General features: G+C 50.4%; 1 protein-coding gene across 2 annotated transcripts in view; it reads right to left on the bottom strand.

Annotated features, from left to right (window-relative positions):
• The window catches only part of SLC16A2 (solute carrier family 16 member 2), a 99,722-nt gene extending 82,670 nt beyond the window's left edge, over positions 1 to 17,052 (bottom strand). The window contains exon 1 of one of the 2 annotated variants that reach the window (XM_072626013.1): positions 16,520 to 17,052. In XM_072626013.1, the coding sequence (XP_072482114.1) occupies positions 16,520 to 16,808 (289 nt within the window). In that variant the 5' untranslated portion in view covers positions 16,809 to 17,052. The remainder of the gene's footprint in view (positions 1 to 16,519) is intronic. The other variant, XM_072626014.1, reaches the window with a different exon arrangement.
• Between the last annotated feature and the right edge of the window lie 4,992 nt (positions 17,053 to 22,044).

Genomic DNA, 22,044 nt, shown 5'->3' with positions numbered 1-22,044 from the left:
GATCATCCATTTCAATACCTTCATTTTACAGAAAAGAAAAACAAGGCAGAGGGCAATGGGCTTTCTCAAGGTCATAGTCAGTCAGCAGTAGGCCCAGTCCCCAGATTCCGACCCAGATCCCCAGAGCCTGGATCCAGAGCTGTGGCCATACACCACACTCCATCTCCTGAAAAGGTATCTGGCTGCCGACTTGAAGTAACAGGTGCTGGGCAGTGTGCTATTTCAGTCTCCAATGGCACAGTCCTAGTTTCCTGGCTAGGTGCCTATTAGTACACCTAGGCCTCTGGGCCCCTTCCCCCAAATGCCCCTCCACCCACTTTCTGAGCTCCCCCTGGCTCCTCCTCTGCCCTCACTTGGTCAGGCAGTGCCAACCTGATGGAGAAGGATGACTCCTTAGGGCCTGTGTCTAATCTGACTGCTCCCAGAGAGTGTCTCCTAGAGGTGCTTCTCTGTTTAGCTGAAGCTTTTGAGGCATGTTCTTGTATCATCTCCTCTGGCCCTCTCTTGAGTCTCTCCTCCAGTTAAGAGCTGTAGATCCTAGACATGGCTCTCCTGCCAACATGCTGTGTGATCCTGAGTCAGTCTCCTCTTTGGACCTCAGATCCCTCATCTGTAAACTGGATTGAGAATAGGGGGCAGGGATGGTGGGAAGTTGGCTTCCAAGATATTTAAGGTCATGGAGATCAAAATCCCATCATCTCCCAAGAAGTCATCTGTGACCACTTTACCCTACCTTCAAGATGCACATAGGATCAGAAGTCAGAAGCCCCAGCTTTGGTTCCTAGACCTGCCCCTTAGTGGCCAGAGAACAATAAGGGCTTGTCTTTGTCTGAGTTTTCATGGAAACCCTAGGTCAGGTAGGGGGGTCAGGTGTCCTTATCCCCATTTTACAGAGAGGAGACTTCATAGAGAAGTGAGTTGTTCTGGGACCCACAACAAGTAAGTATTAGAGATGGGATTCAAATCCAGTTCTCTCCCCATCTCCAAATCCATGGAGCCATTTTCCATTACATCATCCTCATGCTTACCTAACCTCTCCAGCCCTCAGTTTCCTTATTTCTAAAATGGGCAGGTTGGACTCCGTGATTTGAAAGTCCCTTCGATTTCAAAATTCTAGAATCCCCTGAGTCTCCAGGAGGGTTGCCTTGATGACTTTATCACCTCTTCATCCTTGTGTGGTGTCAGAGACCCTGAAGTTTGAAGTCAATGGACCCATTTTCTGTTCTACTCTGATCTCTTCTACTAACTTGTGGTGTGACCTTTGGTAAGTCACTGCCCTCCTCTGGGGTCCATCCTTCATGGTCAGGTTCAAGTCAACTTCCTTTAGAAAATCATGCATAACTAATCTACACCATAGTCATGGCAGTATAGAACACTTTGGGGGCTGGGAAGCAGCTGAAGACCCAGGGTAGTTAGGTATCAGAGTAGATAGAGTGTCGGGCCTTGAGTAAGGAAGGCCTGCGTTCAGATGTAACCTCAGACACTTATTAGCTGTTCACTTAACCTCTGTTTGCCTCAGTTTGCTCATCTATAAAACTAGGATAATAACAGCACCTACCTCGAAGGGCTGTTGTGAAGATCGATAGTGCCTGGCACACAGTAAGTCCTATATAAATGCTAGCTATTATGATAGCAGTTGCTTCACCCTTTGTTATACCATAGACTTTCCTTCTCTGGGCTTGAGGTGTCATAGCTAAAAAATGAGGGCTTGACCTTGGTGACTTCCAGTAGGTGTCTTTCAACTTGGGAAATGTTCCATTCATTTCTTCTCTTCCAGACCACCCACGTTTTGGGGATTTGGCATTTGGTCTTAATTGACTTAGCACTTGGTTAGACGGTGTTGTTTAGTTCTCTAACTGGATAATGAGCTCTCCAAGCAGGAAGCACAATTTCTCTTCCCTATTTCTCACTGGCTAAAAAACACATGACTAGGCACCCTGGGGTGGGGGTGGGGGACTCAGGAAAGACTTGAATTGAAGAGAGACTTTTCAAAGTGTTTCATGAATGATTCTCTTGCAAGCCCATGGAGATGTCACTGAAATTCTCTAGCTTCTCCTGCCAGCCCCCTTCCTCTCCTCGAAGGCCTCTCAGGGTGGATGCTGGGGACAAGGGACCAATGGCAGAGTAGCTCTCACTTCTCTGTTGAACTCTCCAGCCAAGTATTGCGCAATCAGGACTGAGTAATTGGGGTAGCTGTCCCACTCAGAGACTGGTAGGCTAGCCCAGCTAGGAGGGCCCTTGGAACAGGGAATGTCACAGTGGGAAGGAAATGACTTTGTGCATATTTGATTTAATTTTTATTTCTGTGTTGTTTCTCCCCAATATAATGTAAACTCCTTGAAGGCAAGAATATTTTGTGTCTGTCTTTGTTATCTTCTGCACCTAACACAGTGCCCAACTTGTCCTTATTAAACATTTGTCAAATTAAACAAAGAATGCTAGAGCTGATTGGATCCTCAGAGAGCATCTAGTGCAACCTTCCCCTCCTCAATTCCCCCCCACAACCCCATTTAATAGACAGACTGAATCTCGAGAGGTCTGGCCAGTGCCAGGTGAATTTGATTTCATTTAACTTGGGGGTCCAGAACTTAAATGATGCAAAATCCCTCCTCCCCCTCACTACTCTTTCCTAGAACACTTTGAGAGTACCAGTACCCTACAGCCCTCCGGTTTATGAGGGCTCATCTTTCAGTCTGTTTCTCTTCAGGTTTGAATAAACAGTGCCTTCCCCTGCCCTCCCCCAACCCATATTGTAGGGGGTTGATCAGTTCTCTGATCAAGTTAGCTGAAGTGAATCTTTGTTTGAGACGTTGAGTATACTTTCCTATGGTGAGTGTGAACATGCGCCCTTGGCACCTACTTGTAGGGATTGGAGGCATCTTAAATCTGTGCTGCTGCTGGTTAGAGATACCCTTTCTGTTGAGACGACCCCTGCCCCTTTCTGGAGAGATCCTAAGAGATCTGAGCACAGGCCAGCCAGAAGCTAAGATACAGGGAAGGAGGTGATTAAGAAGCCTCTGTAGCTGCCTCCCCTTCCCCTTCCCCCCTAGAGATAAAGGCAGCTTTGGGGCACAGATATATACTACAATTATATATGCTCTTACTCATGAGGCCAGAGACATTCAGGGAGTTCCTAGACCAGGCTGTGAAAACATAGAGACAGACTCTCTTGGCACCCAGAAGTAAAAAGAAACATGGAGAAGAAAACATGTGATAAAGTGGTGGAACTTTTTGAACCCTCAGCCTTTTGGATGGATGTTGAGAGTTTCTGAACCCCAAGCCTCCTTGAAGAGTAAAACTGTAGGAGCCATGACATGAAAGAACAAAAACCTGAACTTTACCCGCTACTACTCTTGTGAGATATTTGGAAAGTGCTGTTCCATGGGAAAGTGAGTTGCCTCCCTAGCAATCTGAGGTATTTTCTTTCTGGGGGAATATAAGCCCTTAGGTTTATACTAGGGAAGGATGGAGGCCTGTATGAGTCTCTAGGGTGAATGGGATAACCAGAATGCTTGAGGGGGTCACCTCCCTTGCAAAGGTTTCTTTCATTTTTGGGGGAAGTGATTCCTAGCCTAGGGTGGCACTTTGAGTCTGGAAGATAGATTCAGGAGAAAGGTGTACCTCAGTGGAAAGGAAAGAGAAATGTTTGTGAAAATTCTGTTTGCAGTTTGAAATAAGGCTGTCCTTTACCCGGTGTGCATTGTTACCTTGACTGCTTGAATGGAAACTGGACTCATATCTGTGGAAACCAAAATACAAACTATAATCTGAGCTTTCCAAAAGAAACTGTAGGTGGGGGAAAACAAGCCAAAGAGGTGATTTTTGAGAGTTCTGATGATTAAATATGGTCTGTGCAAGTTTGGGATGCTGGGTTACAAGTTAAAGTATGAGTAACTTGCCTTTCTGGACTGTGAATGTAAGCCAGGTCCTTCCCTTCATGCATAGCCCTTCATGCGCCTCTTCTAGGTGGCCCTCCTGCACAAATCACACTTCCAGTGTCTCTCAACATTCTAGCAATCTCCTTAGTACAGCTGGAACTGGTTAGGTTGGTGTTCATGGGTTTCAGTCACTGGTGTCTCAGTGTTGGATCTTTGTGTTTGTTTTTAATGTACGTTTGTCCCCATCCCTCCCTCTAGGCTACAGAGTTCCTGAGGATGGAGGCCCACATCCCCGCCTCCTGGACCTCCCTGTCTCAGCTTCCACTTGGCATTGTAGCTTCTCCCTCTCCACCAGCCCCCCTGTTGATGGGGATTAAGATGAGAGGTTTGAAGTCTTGCCCCAGCAGGGGAAGGACTCCAACGACTGGTCCTTTGTTCTTTGCAAAGAAAAGGAGGACTCTTTTTTGTTTGCCCATAGTGTAGCTCCAACTGCCTGGTGGGACCTCCCTAGGCATCCACTGAGAAACACTTGATGAAAGCGTTCTCCAACCCCGCCTCCTCCTCCTCCTTTTCTCTGGGAACCAATGTCCCTGTGTCCCAGCTGCTAGGGCTCCCTGGCATTCAGGGGCCCTACGGCTTCAGTGTTAGGCCCTATATTCCTCAGGCCCTATATCCTGTTTAGAACACAAGGAAACCCACAGAGCTCCAAAGGAGACTACAAAGGGCTTTGTGGCCCCCCTGTGCTTGAAAACCGACAGCCCCTGGGCCTTTAGACTCTAAATATCCCTTTCCTCCTTCCCTAGTACCTGCTGTTGAGCTGAAAGTTCAGTGAGAGACCCCTGGGGAGAAACGGACACCCCAGGCCCCACCTCAAATCCTCTCCCGCCCTCTCTCCCTCTACCTTTGGCAATTCGTAGCAAAAGAACTCAATCACTGACATGAGTGGAGGTTTGCTGGTTCTTTGCCAAGCACTGTAAATAGTCCAACATGCCTTGTTTCTGTGACTGTATACAGTCCAGAAGTCTTTTATTTTTAAACTTGCCATGTGACCTTAGACAAGTCACTTTCCTTTTCTGAGTCTCAGTTTCCTCATCTATGAAGAGAGGACATTGGACTCGATCCTCTTTCGGGCCCTTTCCAGGTCTAACGTGCTAAACTCCCAGGTCCCTTCCAGTGCTGACAGTTTAGGATTCTGCCTTACTGAGCCTTGATAGCTCCTTTTGCAGGGTTTCCTGGGAACGGAGATACAAAGCAAATGCAGTCAGTCAGTCTTCTTCTGCCCTGGGGCCCCAGCTCAGGCTCCCAAAGAATCCAGTAGAGGAAGAGGTGGGACAGTAAGCCAGGGCAAGACAAGAACAGACTGGCTTAGTAGCATGGGGGTACAATAAGCCCGTGTGATGGTAGGAAGGGTCTGGGGTACTTATTCGGAAGCCCTTTCTCAAAACTTCAAGGCTGAGCTCTCATGATCATAGTTTGAGAGCTCAGAGGGACCTCAGAGATGTAGTCCAACTCCTTCATTTAATAGAAGAAGGGACAGGCCCAAAGGGGGAAAGTGACTCATTCAGTGGTAAAGGTAGGATTTGAATCCAGGTCCTCTGACCAGATCTATATGTAAGATGAGTGATTCTGGCTGTGGTGTGAAGCCTGAATCGGAGGGGAGAGGCAAGAACAAGTACAAGAAATGGCCAGAGAATTGATCCAGTGCTCAGCAATCCCCTACGTCTTCTTTGCTGAGGACAGAAGAAGGGTCCTTGGACTACTTGAAGGAGCCTGGGAGGCCTACATACTACTCTCAGCTCATTTGGGGTGGCCTTGTGGCCATGACATCCTAAGAAGAGTTGCCCACATTTCTGAGGCCAGTCATGATTTACAAAACACTTTACATTCCTTTATTATCTCATTTGTGAGGGATGTAGGGAAGGCTCTGTTAGCAGTCAGGGGCAGAACTAGGCCTTCCTCAGCCATGGCCTTGGAAGGGGCTTACTCCATTGCCTCTTGTCTCCTCTTCACACTTCCCACAACTGAGGGTCTGGGACTGCAGAAAGGGGCCCCCGGATCTCTAGTGGAAAGTGTTCTGTCTGCAGTCTGGAGTGACAATCGTCACTAGGCCACAAAAGTCTCTCTCCCCGAACCTTCCAGCACCTATTCCGAATCCCCAGTGGCTAGGCGACCTCTGAGCATGAGAAGGCAGAGTTCAGGGAAGAGGTGAGGCAGGAGACAAACACAGCCCTGGAGGAGGATGTGGAGACTGAGCTGGAAGACTTAGAAGCTGTGTGATCTTTGTCAAGTGTCTTTACCTCTCTGTTTCATCCTCTGTGAAATAAGGCCACATATATTTGAATTATCACAGGGCTGATGTGAAGTAAGGCAGGAAGTAAACATGTGATTAAACCCTTATTACTAAGTAACAGGAATTACCCTAAGTGCTGGGAATACAGAGAAAGGCAAAAAGGCCCCACCCTGAAGCTAGGTGCAAACCCCAGCACCACAGGAGGGGGAACTGAGGCCGCTGTTGTTCTAGTCATGTCAGTTCTTATTTCCTCTTACTCCACTGGGGAAATGGGGTTTGGACACTGGCTACTTCCCTCCCAGATGGAAGCCATAACCCTTGCCCCCAAGCTGTGGCCAGAAAGGAACCCCTCTGATGTACTCTCTGTGCCACTCTGTGAGCCTCTGTACCAGGCTTGGAGTCAGGACACCTGGGTTCTGGGTCTGGCTCTGACTCTTGTTAGATGTTGGGTAAGTCAATTTCCTTCCCCTCAGTTTCCTCATCTGTAAAAAAGAAGCTGATAAGGTTTTTATTCCCTAGCTGGGGACCTTAGAGGCCATCGAACCCAACCCCTTGCTTTTTATAGATGAGGAAACTGGAACCCAGAGGAAGGAAATGAGTCACTTAAGGTCTCTGAGGCATTGTCAAGAGGAGGACTAGAACTCAAGTCCTGTCACCAAGCTCAGACCTCTCCCCTCCCCCTCCTCCCCACATCCCAGGAGTTGGGGTCAAAAAGCTCCCTATGTCAGTTAAGGTGCTGCTGTTCCCCCACATCTGGCACACACAGGCACACACACACACACACACACCTTGTCCTGGCAGCTATCTTTCCGTGCTCATTTTGACTTCTCGATATCAGTCAGGCTCAGAGCTAGCACTTGGCATGTTTCTGGATTGGTCCAGCTATGTGACCTTGGGTGAGTCACTTCTCCCTCTATTTTTCTCATTTGTAAAATGACAGGGTTGGCGTTGCCAGGCTCTGTCTATGCCCGTGCTTACCATTCATTCTCCCTTGCTCTTGTTTAAACATGATAACATATTTCTATCATGTTTTAAGGGTTATAAAGTACTTTCCTTGCCACGGTCATGATAGGGAGGGAAGACAAGAATCACTGTGCCCATTTTATAGAGGAGGAAACTGAGCGCCCAAGGGCACATGACTAGTAAGTGGCAGGAGTCTGGTCTCCTGTCTCTAACACACACTAATGCTTGCGAGGGGGTGGCATCAACTAGAGAGCCCTGTGCTGCCAGCCCAGACCCCTGAACGAGTGGGCTAGCCTCTGCAGGGAGCCAAACTCATGGACTCGCTGTGCATATGGAAGCATATTTTTATTCTCTTTGGCGTGTTTGTTCCCCCATCCCCACCTCCACCCCAAGCTAATGTGGAAATTGGGTTTATACAGCTTCACATTTGTAATGGCTTTTGTATTTCTTGCCTTTGCAATGGGTGAGGCCCAGAGGTGTCCCATGGCTCCAGTGATCCCAGGGACTAGAGGGGCCTCAAGGCTAAAGCTAGAACTAGACATTCATTAGCCAGCAAAAAATTTATTAAGTACTTACTATGTGCCAGGTAGGCATTGTGCTAAGCATTAAGACAGAAGACAGTCTCTGCTCTCAAAGAGCTCACAGTTGGGGGTGGGAAACACAACAAACAAATTATACACAGTATGCATCAGAAATAACAAATAGATGTGAACCACTAGGCTTAAGGGAGATCGGTCCCTTGAAGGCTTGCTATAGCAGATGGCCCCTGATCTGTGTCTGGATTGTTATGGGCAAGGTTGGGAGGGAGGGGTGAGAAAGGAGGACGAGGAGATGGAGGCAGGAGCAAGTGGGAGGGGCATTTGTCCTGGCACTGTCCCTAGTCCAGGGGTGGGGAACATGCAGCCTGGAGGCCACATATGGCCCTCTAGGTCCTCAAGGGTGGCCCTTTGAATCCAAACTTCACATTCTGTGACCTTGAGGCCCCAGGTTCCTCACCTCTGCCCTGGTCCCATGTTACACAGAGACTAGACAATAAGAGAATGGCCCAAAGTCATGGTAATGGCAGTAACCTTGAATCTTAGAGGATGGAGATGTGGGGGCTCCCATGTCCCTGGACCCTAGAGGTGTGTGTGTGTGTGTGTGTGTGTGTGTGTGTGTGTGTGTGTGTGGACACGTGAGGGCCTGAAGAGATGTATCCAGAGGAATGGAGACCATGACAGAGAAGGGGCTAAAATGTAAAGAGGGTCTCTCTAGAGGGGGTGATTTCTTAACAAGTTCTCAAACTCTAGTTAAGTAATGAGGAAGCTGGGGAGATCAAGGCAAGGAGAAAAGGGATCACAGTGTTTAACATTTCACAGAGAGGGACACTGAGGCCTAAAGAGAGAAAAGGACTCATCCAAGGTCACACAGATACTGAATTCATGGCAGAGCCGAGATTCAAACCCAGATCCTCTGTGTCATTCCAAGTTCAGAGCTCTTTCAAGCACAACAAAGTGGAGCAAGTCTGTCTAGGGAATGTGATAACCAGGAGCTGAGAAGGAACACAGTTGGGGAGGAGAATGTCCTTCCTCCAAGGCCCTACCCTGGCCCCGGGAAACAGAAGCAGAAGCCAAAGGGATGGGTACCTGCAGGGCTTCCAAAGCATGTGCCTTCTTCCCAGAGCTCAGCCCAGGCCACGCTCTCTACTGGATTGTACATTAGCACCCACAGCGCCACCTTCAGGACAAGAAAGAAAACATCTCCCCCTAAAACCCTTAGTGCTCTGTAGATACCTTGGGTGTGGGGGGGGAGGGGCTGGAGAGAGTCCCCAGCTTTGCCATGTCACTGTCCTGCCAGATCTGACCCCCATCTCTAATCAGGGAGGCCTGGAAGAAGTGCTTGGGTAGGGAAGAGAGTGGGAAAACCATCCACGATGTGTCACTAGTCCCACCCCCCCCTTCAGGGTGGTGACATAAGACTGACCAAGTCCTCTTGTGGCTCTAATAGGCTTCATATTCAATCCTTTTTGTGCTAGCCTCTAAAGATGTAGAGTACTCCAACTAGGAAGGACCTTAGGGCACACAAGATGTCACAATTGGAAGGGAGAGATGTCAGAGACTGAAGAGCCCTGAGAACTGAAAATATGAGAAGTAGGAGGACTTTTAAAGTGGAGGATGGAAGTGATAGGAGGGGTCTTAGAACAGAGGATGTCAGGGCTTGGGAAGAGCCTTGACCATTATGGAATCCAAGACACCCTGGAAAGAGCACAGGACTTAAGAGTAAAGAACCCTGGGTTTGGATCTTGATTCTGACACTTGTTAGCATAAGCACCCCTGTGTGTGTGTGTGTGTGTGTGTGTGTGTATGTGTGTGTGTGTGTGTGTTCTAACAAAGCCTGTTCTTACCTATTGAGCTTTCTCACTAAACCCTCATCACTTTTCAGGCTGAAAACCCACTTGTTTGGTACAAACCAAAAGAATAAATGGTTTTTTTTTTTTAAAGGCACTGCAGGAGAAAGAAGAGCTTTTCTCCTAGGAAACTGGTGTGGGCACAGATAGAAGTCTAGAAGGCTCCCTCTTCACAGTCTTATACACCACGTACAATAGAAATCACAAATACAATGTGAAATGCCTTGGGGGAGCTGGGAGGGCCACAGAATGTTCTATTCTGAGTTGGAAAGGACCTCAGGAGTCATTCAGTCCAAGCTTCTCATTTTACAGAGGTGGAAACTGAGGCTCAAAGACAAGTTACTGGTCCCAGATGATGCAAAAACTCATGGGCAGAGTTGGGGTCTTTTTCTACTATGTCAGAAAGCCAAAAGAAAAATCTCAGCCCAGAAAGCCTGCAGAGTACTTGGAGAGGCCTGGATTTTAAAATGCCACATTAAAGTATTGGACTTTTATTCACAAGAGCTAGGTTCAAGGCCCTACTCTAATACTTACTAGTTGTATAACTGGTCATTTTCCTTCTGTGCCCTTAGAGCACAGAAAGGTGGAGCCGAGGGCCCTGAGAAGTCACAACTCACAGCCTCCAGTTTCCTCTTCTGTAGAATGGGTATGACTACCAACCTTAGAGGACTGTCATAGGGATCAATGAGCAAATGGATGCTACTGTGCCTATCTCTGGGAGGCAAAGAAAAGACCAAGAGTCATGGAAGCATTTGTAAGTCTAGCTAGACTTTTTAGGAACCAGCTCCCAAACTGGGAAAGAGCCATGTAGACACACCCCACTGGGCAGGCCATCTGCAAAGCCTCTGCCAGACAGCTCTTTTCAGAAAGGACCCACCCTCACATAAGGGCAGTGGTGGCAGCAGCAGCAGCAGCAGCAGTGGCAGAGGCGGTGGCACTGTCTCCGACTACAAAGGACAACAACTTCCAATGTCTCTATGGTTCTTTCTCGGCTCTCCTATTCCCCCCCCACCTCCAGCCCCTAGGCAGCCTGACAGATCTGTGTCGTTCGCCTACGTAGGTGAGTCACAACTCACTCCAGGTGAGTGGGAAAGAACGTGATATCACAGAACCTCCACTTAGAAGCAGCCTAGCAGAGCTCAGTATCCTTAGAGCACAGAAAGGTGGAGCCGGAGGGCCCTGAGAAGTCACAACTCATAGCCTCCAGCCTCCTCAGGCAGGGTTCTCTCTCAGGCCTTCAGCCCTCTGGGACAGATAGCAGGCCTTGGGTGTGAGGAAACTGTGGGACCTGGAGCTTGAAACCCATGCTAGTAGCCTCCTCACCAGAGTTGGAGGAGCCAGGCAGCCTGTTTCAGGGGATCCCCAGTCCTTTCCACCAGTGAACAGAGCACTGAACTTGGAACCAGAAGAGACTAGGCTTGGATCTCTGCTTTGGTTACTTCCTAATTGTGTGACCCAGGACAAGTCACTCTACCCACTGAGCTTCAGTCTCCTATCTGTAAAATGGGCATAACATTTGCACTGTCCATCTCACCAAGTGATTAGAAAGAACATATTTTGCCAATCTTAAAGTGCCACAGAAATGTGACTGATGATTGTCATGGGGGGCTGGGTGGCACAGTGGATAGAGTGCTGGGCTTGGAATCAGGAAGACCTAAGAATGAATCCTACCATAGACACTTACTAGATATGTGATTCTGATTTAACTTTTCTCAGCCTCAGTTTCCTTGTCTGCAAAAACCAATTAATAATAACCCCTCCATCCCAGGATTGCTATGAGGATAAAAAGAAATGAAGAGCTTTGCGAACCTTAAAGCACTGGATACATGTCAGTGTCGTTATTACTACCACCCTATCGGGGACCCCTCTCCCTGATCATCCTTTCTCTGAGTGGCAAACAGCCTAGCCCTCCTACTAGGTGGGCATTTTTAATGGTCTTATAAAAGCTGTCTCTCATTATGCCTGGTCAGGAGTCTGCCTTGTTCTGCCTTTCTCTCAGGCTCCAGTGACTTGAGGCTGCTTGTAAAACACTTTGACACCATCACTACCTCCTTGATCCTGGCCTTCCAGGGCTGCCTCCTCCAGCCCGGGAGTTCACTTTGGGCCTACCTGTTCAGCAGGTTAACTTGGGCCCACTCCAAGCAGCATTATGGGGTCCCAGCTGTAGTCGGCCCCAATGTACAGACACACTCACCCAGCTGGATTCCCAACCTTATATAGAATATCGGCTTTAAAGCTATCAGGGTACCAGAAAGGCAACCCAATGTAGTATGAAGGACTGGCTTCTACCTCTGTTTCCTACTATCTGTGTGACCTTGGCCAAGTCCCCTTTATTCCCTGGGCCTCCCTCTTCTTTTATAAAGTTAGGGGGGGCGGTGGAGAATCTGATCAGTAAGGTCCATTCTGAGGCAGTCTGGTACAGAAAGTTGGCCTTGGACACACATTGGCTTCAAGACATTTAGCAAATCCCTTAATTTCTCAGTGCCTCAGGCAACTTTCTAAGACCACATGTTACAGAGAAAGTACAGATCTATATTGGTAGAGGGACTTTCCTCTTTCAGGTGTCCTGTCTCATTCCTAAGGTCCTATCTAGATCTAGATTCTCTGAGCATGGCCCCATCAGCTTTAGCTTGGACTAAAGATCACACAGAAGAGATAGTGGTCCCATCCTCTCATTTTCTAGAGGAGGAAACTGAGGTACCAAAGGGCAGTGACTTTCCCAAGGTCACAAATGCAGCAAGGCCTCAAACCTCTAGGAGCAGTGTGGTGTTTTCGTTGCTATTTTCCCCCAAGCCAAGCACTTGGATGTTTCCCTTGGGGCCATGAGCCCCTAACCACCCTCTACCTCCACCCCACCAAGACTGCCTGGGGAAGGGGAGAAGTGTGTTCTTTCTCTCAGGGGCCACCTGAGGAGGGGGGGAGGGAGTCCAGCAATAGTTCTCCACAGTGCAATGGTTCCCAAGGGTTTCATGTTGCCATTTGGGGGGGGGGGTGCCCAGTCTTCCTCTCCCCATCCCCCTGAGCTATCTTCCACACACAGAGGCCCTGCAGACACAGAGCTGCCCTACTAACCACTGGACTGCCGGTTCTCTTGGGTTTGGTTCCATAAATCTTTACTAGAGCCTTCTCTCCAGAATAGGCTGAGAACCAGGCCCTTGCTGGCCCCCCACTCAGCAGAGGGTGTACCCAAGGGTCACAGAGGCAGTGGATCTCACCTCAAGGTTATCTAGAGAGATTTCAGCTGGGCAAATGAGCACAGGCCTAGGGCCCTAAGGAAGTGAAGCCAAGTGAAATGAAATTGGAAGGCAACAGTGATTCTAGAAACTCACCATAGCATTGATAAAGCAATTCCCTCCCAAGCAGGTGACATCGGCAGGACAAGTTCTATTATCAACTTCAGGTCCCAGGATGACATTTGATGCTTGGGAAAACAGAAGGAAAGGGTCTTGCCCAGGCTCATGAAGCTGCCAAATGTCAGAATGGGAATTCAAACTCAGTTCTTTTCCAACTCCAAATCTAACACCCTTTCTATCATGGGACACAGCCTCCCCAAATCAGGTGAAATTAGAATCATAGAATTTTCAATCTGCAAGGAATCTCAGCGTGAGAAGAAGAGTGGGTAATGGGCCCCTGTTCTCCCCTGCCTCCCTGAAGTGTCTGTCTGTGTCTACTCTGCTGTTATAGGGCAGAACAAAGAGTGAGTGAGCTGCTCGCTGCAGGGCCCTGACAAAGATGATGGGATCAAAGTCCCCGATGCCACTGGAAGAACTAGAATATTGGTGGTTGGAGGAAAATGAGTAAGATGGGGTATAATGAGTAAGGAAAAGGACTAGGAAGGGGGAGTGTGGTGGAAAGATTGCTTGATTGGCTGGAATCAGAAGACTTGGTTGTTGTTTTTTTAATTCCATTTTATTTTATTTTCGATTCTGAAATCTCTCCCGCCCCCTTCTCCCCCGCATTGAGAAGGTAAGAAATCCAAAAGCCATTACAGTGAAGGAGTCCTCGGTTTGAATGTGTCACTTAGTAGGTCTTCAACCTCAGGCAAGTCAATCCCTCTCTGGGGCTCAGTTCTCTACCTTTCAGGAGGCAGGATTAGAATATGGAGATCTTAACTTTTGTTGTATCATGGACCCCTCTAGTGAACTCTGGGTATTCCTTTTCAGAATGATGTTTTTAAAGCATTGAAGGAAATGCCATTTCAGTTAGAAGTAAGTGAAAATCAAAGACGCAATTGCTTTTTCATCTAAGGTCACAGACCACCCCCCAGTCTATCCACTGGACTCCTTGGGGGTCCCTGGGCCCCTGGGGAAGAATCCTTGATCTAGATGGTCTCAGAAGTCCCTTCCAGCTTGATGTCTAATGATCTAGATCTTTTGGGCTCCAAATACTTTGAATTCTAAACCCCTCCCAGTTTGAACATTCTCTGTTCAAAGGTCCCTTGATGCACTAACATTCCGGGACTCTGAAGGCTGTGGAAATCCAGACAGAGATGATTTAGAATTTCCAGGGGGGCCTAAGTGGAGTCCTAGAAAGATACCATTGGTTTTGTTTAAGGGGGTTGGGGAGAGACCATGGAGGACTGAACCCCGAGTTGTTCAGGAATGGCAGAGAGGGGCCAATTCTGCCCCTTTTGAAGATGAACCAGTTCTTACTGAGGAATCTCTATTTCATTGTGACTGTAATGACCTCCAGGCCCAAGGCTGAGCCCTGTCGAAGCCCCCTCTGACCTGCAGGGCAACCTCTCCCTTCTCCCCACCCTCAATCTGTACTATCATCTCCCTGGGCACAGCCCCATAGGGATATTAAGGAAGGAGGTTTCTGCTGCCCATTTGCTTCCCCCTCAAGCTACCAAGAACTTGCCAGTAGGGCTGGTCCAGGACAGCTCCCTAAGCACCAGCCATAGAGAGCTAACACTTCTCCAGCATCTTAAAGCTCTTCCCTCACATCAACTCTGAAAAGTCATCAGTGCAGTCATTTCTGTCCCCATTTGACAGATGAGGAAACTGAGGCTCAGTGAGGGAAACCAAAAGCATTTCTTTAGCCAAATCCCCAAACTACTAAAGCACTATGCTCAGAGCTAGAGGTGGGGGAGGGGGAAGGGGAGGAAGGGGATACAAAGCTTAGCTAAGGGAGTCCCCAGAGGGTGGAAAACACCAACAAAGAGCTCACCCTGCTAAAATCCCACAGATGGAAGTGTCCGAGCAGAAGCCAAACCTAGGTCTTTGGGCACCATACCCCTCAGGCCATGAGTTAAGGAGACCTCGAAGCTTTCCTCTCGAGGTCCTGTCTGGGCCATAGTGAACCTTTGAAGTCCGCCACAGTTCTGGCCGCAGAGCCCAGCAAGCTCCAAGTTCAAAACCCCTACCACACACCAGTTAGCACACCCCCGGCCCTGGAGCAGGCCCCAGAATTGGCGGTGCTTGGAGGAGGGACTCTGAAATAGGTCACCCAGGAAGAGGTTTCCACGCTGATTTCCCCAGCCTGAGGGCAATGAACTGAGCACGTAGTGTCGGCAAAATACCCTGCTAATCTCCCAGTCTGTCCATCTAGCAACCCTTTGCCCACTGGGAGAAAGGTTGCCTCCAGGCCTTCGAGGGCCATCTCATCCCCGTCCCCCACCCCCACCCTACCCCCTCCAGCCTCAAAGTTTCCCTTGAGGTAGGAGGGAGGGTGGCCTATGGCTCCTCACCAACCCCAGCAAAGAGCAGGCCAAAGTCAACTCGAGTCTTTCTTCGACCAGAGGTGGTGGCGTTGGGTTCGGCTGGGCTGGTACCCTAGGCGCCCTGTGCCAGAGGGTACTTCCCAGAGCCTTTGGTCCCTAGAGTGGGACACAGACTCTTCTGGATGTGGTCGGAAGGAGGCTTAGGAGCCTTTGGTTTTCTTGAACCCTCGGAATCCACGCGTGGGTTTAGCAGCAAAGGAGAGAGCGGGAGGGCGTTCGTGTGACCGTGGCTCTGTGGTTTGTGCGTGTGAGCTCGAGAATCTGAGGGATCTGATAACTTAGGAAGGGAAAGGAGGCCTTTGCCCAGCCCCCCCATCCCACATCTATCGCGACGATCAAGACCCCAATGGTGCCAATGGTGGGACCCTCGGACAGGTCCTGGGTCTGACCTGGGTTCCCACACATACTTTCGCAGCCCGAAGCCCCTAGCCTCTAGTGCAGGGCTAGGAATTCGGTGGGGGGCAAACAGCTACCGGGGGTCTCACCACCAGCAACTGGGGGTGGGGGGACGGGATGTAGGGCTTGGACTGGACAGCGGCGGGCAGTGGGCCACCCTGGCAAAGCAAGTTATAAACAGGGCAGAAAAACACAGGCGTGCTCATACACACACGCACATACACCCCCACACAAGCGTATATACACGCACATACACACTCGTACACACAAACTCCTGCCATGTGCCGGTCTGCGCGCCGATTTGCCAAAATTTCTAAAGCATTTCTAGTGCAACCAGCCCGTGCCGGGCATTCCGTGACCACAGAAGCGGATTCCGCTCTGTGGAGAGCTCAGGGACCTGCTCCCTGCTTACCTCCCTCCTTCTTGTCTCGACTTGGGACAAGAAATAAGTGTAAATACTGTCCCTCCCCCCGCCCCCACCTCCAGCACACACGCACGCATTGAATATTTTAAACAAACCCCGGGAGGTGCGGATGGAAATGTCTGCGAGGAAAAAAAAGTTCATTGCTTCCAGTGGGGCTGTTGCTCCGGGCTCTGCCTGCCCAGGGTACCCCGAGTGCCAGTCAGGATGGCCCGAGTCACAGGCCCGCAGACCGGAGTCTGGGGAGAGCGGGGCGATGGGGTCCCCCTAGCCAGTCCCAGACGCCGCAGGCGGGGCTGCAGGGCGCGCAGGTGGGTCGGGAGCCTGCCCCCGGGTGCCCAGACGCACACGCCAGCCCCTCTCCCGTAGGCGAATAGAGTGGAGGGTAGGGCCAGCCAGGTGAGTGCCGCTGAGGTGGCGGAGAGAGTGGGGCTGCAGGACTTGGGGAGTGGGGGACACTCACCTGCCTTAAACTCTTGCTGGCTTTTCTCCCCTTTCTCTTCCTCCAGCAGCAATGTGTAGATGATCCCGAAGGAGTTCTGGATGCCGAAGATGGAGCCGTTGCACCAGGTGGCGGCGAACACAACGAGCCAGCCATAGCCCCCCTCGGGGGGCTGGAAGCCCGGGCCGGGGCCGGAGCCGGGGCGGCGGGTGCTCACGGCGAGCTCGGGCTCGGGGCTGCTCCCCGGCTCCTTGTCCTCAGTCTCCCAGGGCCCCTTGTCCCCTTCAGACTCGGGGCTCTTCAGGGCCATCGCGATCGCGGGTGCGGGCGCGGCGCGGGGAGCCGGTGGCTGCGCGGCGCGGCGCGGCGCGGCGCGGCACGGCTGGGCTGGGCTGGGCTGGGCTGGGCTCGGCGCGGCTCTCGGCTCGGCGCGGCGCGGCTGTTGTTGTTGTTCCGGCTCTTATTGCTCTTGCCGCCTCCTCCCGGCCCAGCGCCCTAGCTGCCCAGACCGTCCCGCGACAGACGGTCCCTCAGACCCTCCTCTCCTCCTCCTCCAACCCCCCGCCTCCTCCCCCCTCCTCTCCCTCTCCCCCTGTCATCCCTTTCTCCTCCTCCTCCTCCCCCCCCTTCCTCCCACTGTCTGCAGCGGCTACAGCCTTCTTACCGCTTCTCCTCCTCCTCCTCTTCCTCCTCCCCCCGTATTCCCCCCCACCCTGTATCTCGGGCCCGCCCCCTCCCCTCTATAGCCAAACTTAGCCGCTCTGGGTGTCCAAAGGCTAGGGCGGGAGGCGAGGTCAGAGAGGAAAGGGGGAGGTCAGACGGGCCCCAGGTCCCCAGCCCTCCCGGTGGGTTGAGGGCCCGAATCGCCTGCTGGCTGAGGGCGGGGGTGGGGGGGGCGGCGACTGTGCTGTCCTCGGTTCGGACTGGTGACCAGGCCCCTTCCTCCCGCCACCCAAGCCCAGAGCAAGGAGTGCATTTCGCTCACCTCTAATGGAAAAGGGATGGTTGGGCGTCGGACCCCACCCCTGCCCTCGAGGGGCACCCCTCTGCCCCCTTGTTCCCAGGGCTGCCCCGCCCTGGCCTGGCTCCCCAGGAGGTGGGCCCCGAGGGGACCCCCAGCGCCCGGGGATCACGCTGGGGTGGGTGCAGGGGCAGCCTCTCCGGGCCCTAAAGACGAAGCCCCCACCCTTCTTGCCCCCCAGAGCGCCCGGGGCCTGCAAATCCGGGGGCCGGGAGGAGGCGGCCCCGAAGCGCCGGGCCCCGCCCCTTTGGGAAGTCAATCAGGGCTTTGTTTGCGCCGAGCCCGAGCCGAGCCCGGAGCCGCAGGGGGGCCGAGCTGGACCGGGGGCCGGGGCCAGGGGCCGGGGAAACGACGCCCGGCGGCCGTGGCAGAGGTGGGCACGATACTGGGGGGCAGAGCCGGCGGGGGAGAGGGCTCAGCACGGGCTCCTCCCCTCTGCCCCAGGGCCGGACCGGACCGAGCCAGGCGGGGGCGGACAGTGTCCGGCAGTTAGCAGGGGACAGGCCGCCAGGAGCCCCGGACTGGGTTCGCGGGCTGGGCTGGGGCCGCAGCCATGGAATGGAATAGAATGTGGAGTGCGGTGCCATGCTGTGTTGTGCCCTCTGGTCCCTTCCTGGGGCACAGGCACTGCTCTACCTGGGGCCCGGAGCCTCGGGTACTGCAGTCTGTTCTCTTTCCCTCAGCCCAGGGCGGGGGTTCCTCCCCATTGTCTCCCTTCCTTCTCTCTGTACCCTGTACTCCCCACTGTCCTGAAGAATGGGACACCAGCCCCTGCTCAAGGTTGGCAAGAATCCAGAGAAAACTCCTCTAACCATCTCCAGGGTCCTTATCAAAAGGCTGAAGGGAAGTAAATAGGAGTTAAGGAGAATCGTTAGTGATGGAGTCCAGGGTCTGGGATCAGCCTCTCCTCAGTGGGATCATACCCCATTTCAGAATCCCTAGTCAGGCCTGCCCGCTTGTCGTATTAGGAAAGCAGGGCCTGGCCAGCCCAGCCTGCTCTAGGGAAGGTTGGGGAAGGAAACTATGCCTTTGGTCCACTCTCATCTCTCAGTACCCTCAGTGATCTGACCTCCTGACTTCAGCACACATTCTGAAATGCCCAGTGTCCTAGGGTTTTCACCACTGCCCTCCCGCATCCAATCACACCCATCCTATGACCTATTGCGACCACACTGCTTTCAGTTAGCCTCAATTAGCCAATGGGATAAACTCTTTAGTACTAAGATGATTTATAGGGGATATTAGTTTTACTTAAAGGGGTGGCTTCCAGGCACTGGGTCTGACTGGAGGATATTTTTGGTGCAGGGGACCCTCACATCACAGCTACCCATTCTCCCAAGTTCTTCTAATTCCCAAATCTAGTTCACACTCAGTTTCTCTTTTTGCTTCTTCTCTTGTATAGACTGCTTGAAACTTCCGCCTCTGCTCAAGGGTTAGGGTTAGGGTTAGGCTTAGAGAAGGGGAGACTGAAAACAGTGAAGATACCCAGACACATCCACCAGTGGTTTCCTCCCCCACCCCATCTCCACCCCCAGCTCTAGTATAGAAACCAAACCGAGGTAAACAAACTCATCTGAAAGGGTTCACTTACTTCCATTGAGAAGAGGTTTGAAACTGAAAGGAATTCAGGAAGACTGGGGGTTCTAACCCTACTTCAGAATCTGTGTGGCCCTGTAACCACTTAACCGCTGAGCCTCAGTTGACTTGTCTCTAAAATGGGGATAGCTATAGCACCTTCTCAGGTTATTGTAAGGATCAAGTGGGATGATGTTTGCAGACTGCTTTATAACGGAAGCTATCTTTATCCTTACTCATCTCCCAAGAGAATCCTCTAGGTACAGAGGTAATCTAGTCCATCCTCCAGCCTCCACTCAGGTACACATAGAAACTCTCTTGCATGGTTGTAAATCAAGAAAGTTTCCAACTCCTTAACTCCTCACTCTCACCCTGCATCTCTAAATCTGTTGCCAAATCTTGTCATTTTTACCTTCCCAACATCCCAGGTGTATGTCTCTTTCCCCACAGTCACAGAGCCCACCATAGTTCAGGCTCTCTATCACCTCTCCCTTGGACTATTTGCATCATCTTTCTAATTGTTCTTCCTGCCTCAAGTCTCTCCCCTCTCCAATCCATTCTTCACTTGGCCGCAAAAACGATTCCTAAAGCATTTAGGACCATGTTCCCCCCCAAAAAACAAAACAAAAAATAGTTGTTATTTCCAGGATCAAGGATCTCTTCCTACTTTTCCAGTCTTTTAACACCTTACTTTCCTCCACTCAATCTACAATTTATTTACGATGATTGTTCTTTCAACATGACATTTCATCTCCCCACTGTTTTTGGCACTGGTTGCCCTCCCCAGAAGGCTCTCCCTCTTTACCTGTTTGTTTCTTTGGCTTCCTTCGAGACAGCTCAGATCTCACCTTCTACAGGAGGCCTTTCCAAGTTCTTCCACCTGTTAGTGCATTCCCCTTGGAGATTGCCTTCCATTTACAATATATCATGTATGTACCTACTTCCTGATATGTCATTTCTCCCATTGAGAGCCAGGACTTTTTTGTTATTATTTTTTTGGGTTTTGCCTTTCTTTGTATCTCTAGCACTTAGCATGGTGCCTGGTACATAGTGCAAGCTTAATAAATGTTTGTTGACTACCAGATTTTTAAAAACTCTTTTCTAGAGGAAACCTAGAATGTCACAGTGATGTCTGAAATCCGAAAGTCTAAATGGAATTGATTTGGAAAAGGAGATTGGGCACTTAGGAAGCTGAAAAAAGAGAGAGATTGCAGGTAGAGAGATGTTCTTTTGTTGTCCATATTAGGGAAATGATAGTGATGTTACTGGTCTTCCCGTCTCCAGACTAATCCCCTCTCCAATGCAGCCTCCACATGCTGAATAATCTTTCGAGGGCATGGCTCTGATTGTGTCTGTCAGTTTTTCACTCACAAACCTTTAGTGACTTCCAACTGCTTACCAAGTAAAAGAAAAGCTCTTGCCTAGCATTCAAAGCCCTCTGGAACCTGGCTAGTCTGACCACATAACACTCTTTTTGTTCCACTCCAACCTTCACTTCTCCTCCTGATCTCTCCCACCTCCATACCTTTGCTCTCACCATTCCCGTACCTGGAATTCTTGGCCGAATTTGTTGACTTGAACTAAGTCTTCAGTCAGCAATTGCAGACCCTTCTTACTCCGACCCCCATCATTTCCAGCCTTCACCCATGTGGACGAACTCTGTATTTCAGCCAAATTGGCCTACTAGCTGTGTCACCTTTCACTCTGCCTTTGTACAGGTTGTCCCTGAGGCCTGAAATGCACTGCCTCTTCATCTCCACCTCTTAGAGGCATGGCTCCGGTGCTACCTTATACTTGGGGACCTTTCCTGATCCCCTAGTACTTGTTGCTAATATACTCTCCCCTCTGAAGCTTCTTGGAATCATTTTGTGTTTTGTGTGTCTGTGTGTACATGTCTGCTTATCTATGTAAGCTCCTTAAGGACTTTTCTTTTTGTCTCTGTAGCTCTGTCACCTAGCACAGTGCATGGCACATGGTAGGTATTTAGCAAATTTTTGGGGCTGCTGAATTGAATTGCTTTGAAATCATTTGAAATCCCTACATTTTCAGGTGCCTCAGGAGGAGAGGTAATGGACAGAGATGCTGTACTCAGGGTGGCTCTCATCTTGGTCTGTGCCAGGAGGCTATTCATGATAATAAGTGCATTATAAACAAATCAATTGACCAAGGTACAAGCAGCCCACTTCCTGAGAGCTGGGGCAGTCCAGTTCAATAGCCGTTCTATTCTTAGAGTAGGGGGAGTGAGGGGAAAAGATGACCAAAGCGATCCTGCCCACCCATCTCAGCTGGCAGGAGCATTGTGGGAAAAAAGCAGATAGGAAGCACGCCACGGTAACCCCTTTAACCCTGTGGTGACTGAAGCAGTGAAACAACTTCATTTACCCTAGAGCCACAAGGAGAATTGGAGTAGGGGTGGCTTGTAGACCATTTCTATAGGAGAAAGGAGGAAGTGGGATGATTTATGGGGGTCCACTGGAGGAATGAGGAAGTCGATTGGTTTGCAGGTCATGTTCCTTGAGGGATGGTTTGTAGAAAATTTTGACAGGAGAGAGAATCCATCAACTCCTTAACCTGCTAATGTTGATGGCTGTCTGTGTGTGATTTCCCATTTTTTTTCCCCTGCTTTTCCCCATCCTGGCCTTGTCAGAGCAACTTTATAGACTGATTCAACTTCCTCCAGGATTAATGGCACCATGACCAAACAGCTTGTGTGCATTTGTATAAGTTACTGACATTCCCTGCGGTTCAGTTTACAGCATGTGGTGATGTATCCCCTTCTCTTATTTTCCACTAGGGACGATTAATACTTGGTAGTACCTTTGTAATTTTTAGCTGTTGTAACTGTGCTTTTGGTGGTAAAATCCTTGCAGAGGATCCATACAAAATAGAGATTCCAAACAAAGAGAGAGTATGACAGAATAGAGTGAGTCAAGCTTACTCTTGTGCCAGG

This window comes from Notamacropus eugenii, chromosome X, assembly GCF_028372415.1.
Source record: "Notamacropus eugenii isolate mMacEug1 chromosome X, mMacEug1.pri_v2, whole genome shotgun sequence".
NCBI lineage: Eukaryota > Metazoa > Chordata > Mammalia > Diprotodontia > Macropodidae > Notamacropus > Notamacropus eugenii.
This window is presented reverse-complemented; position numbering and strand designations above follow the sequence as displayed.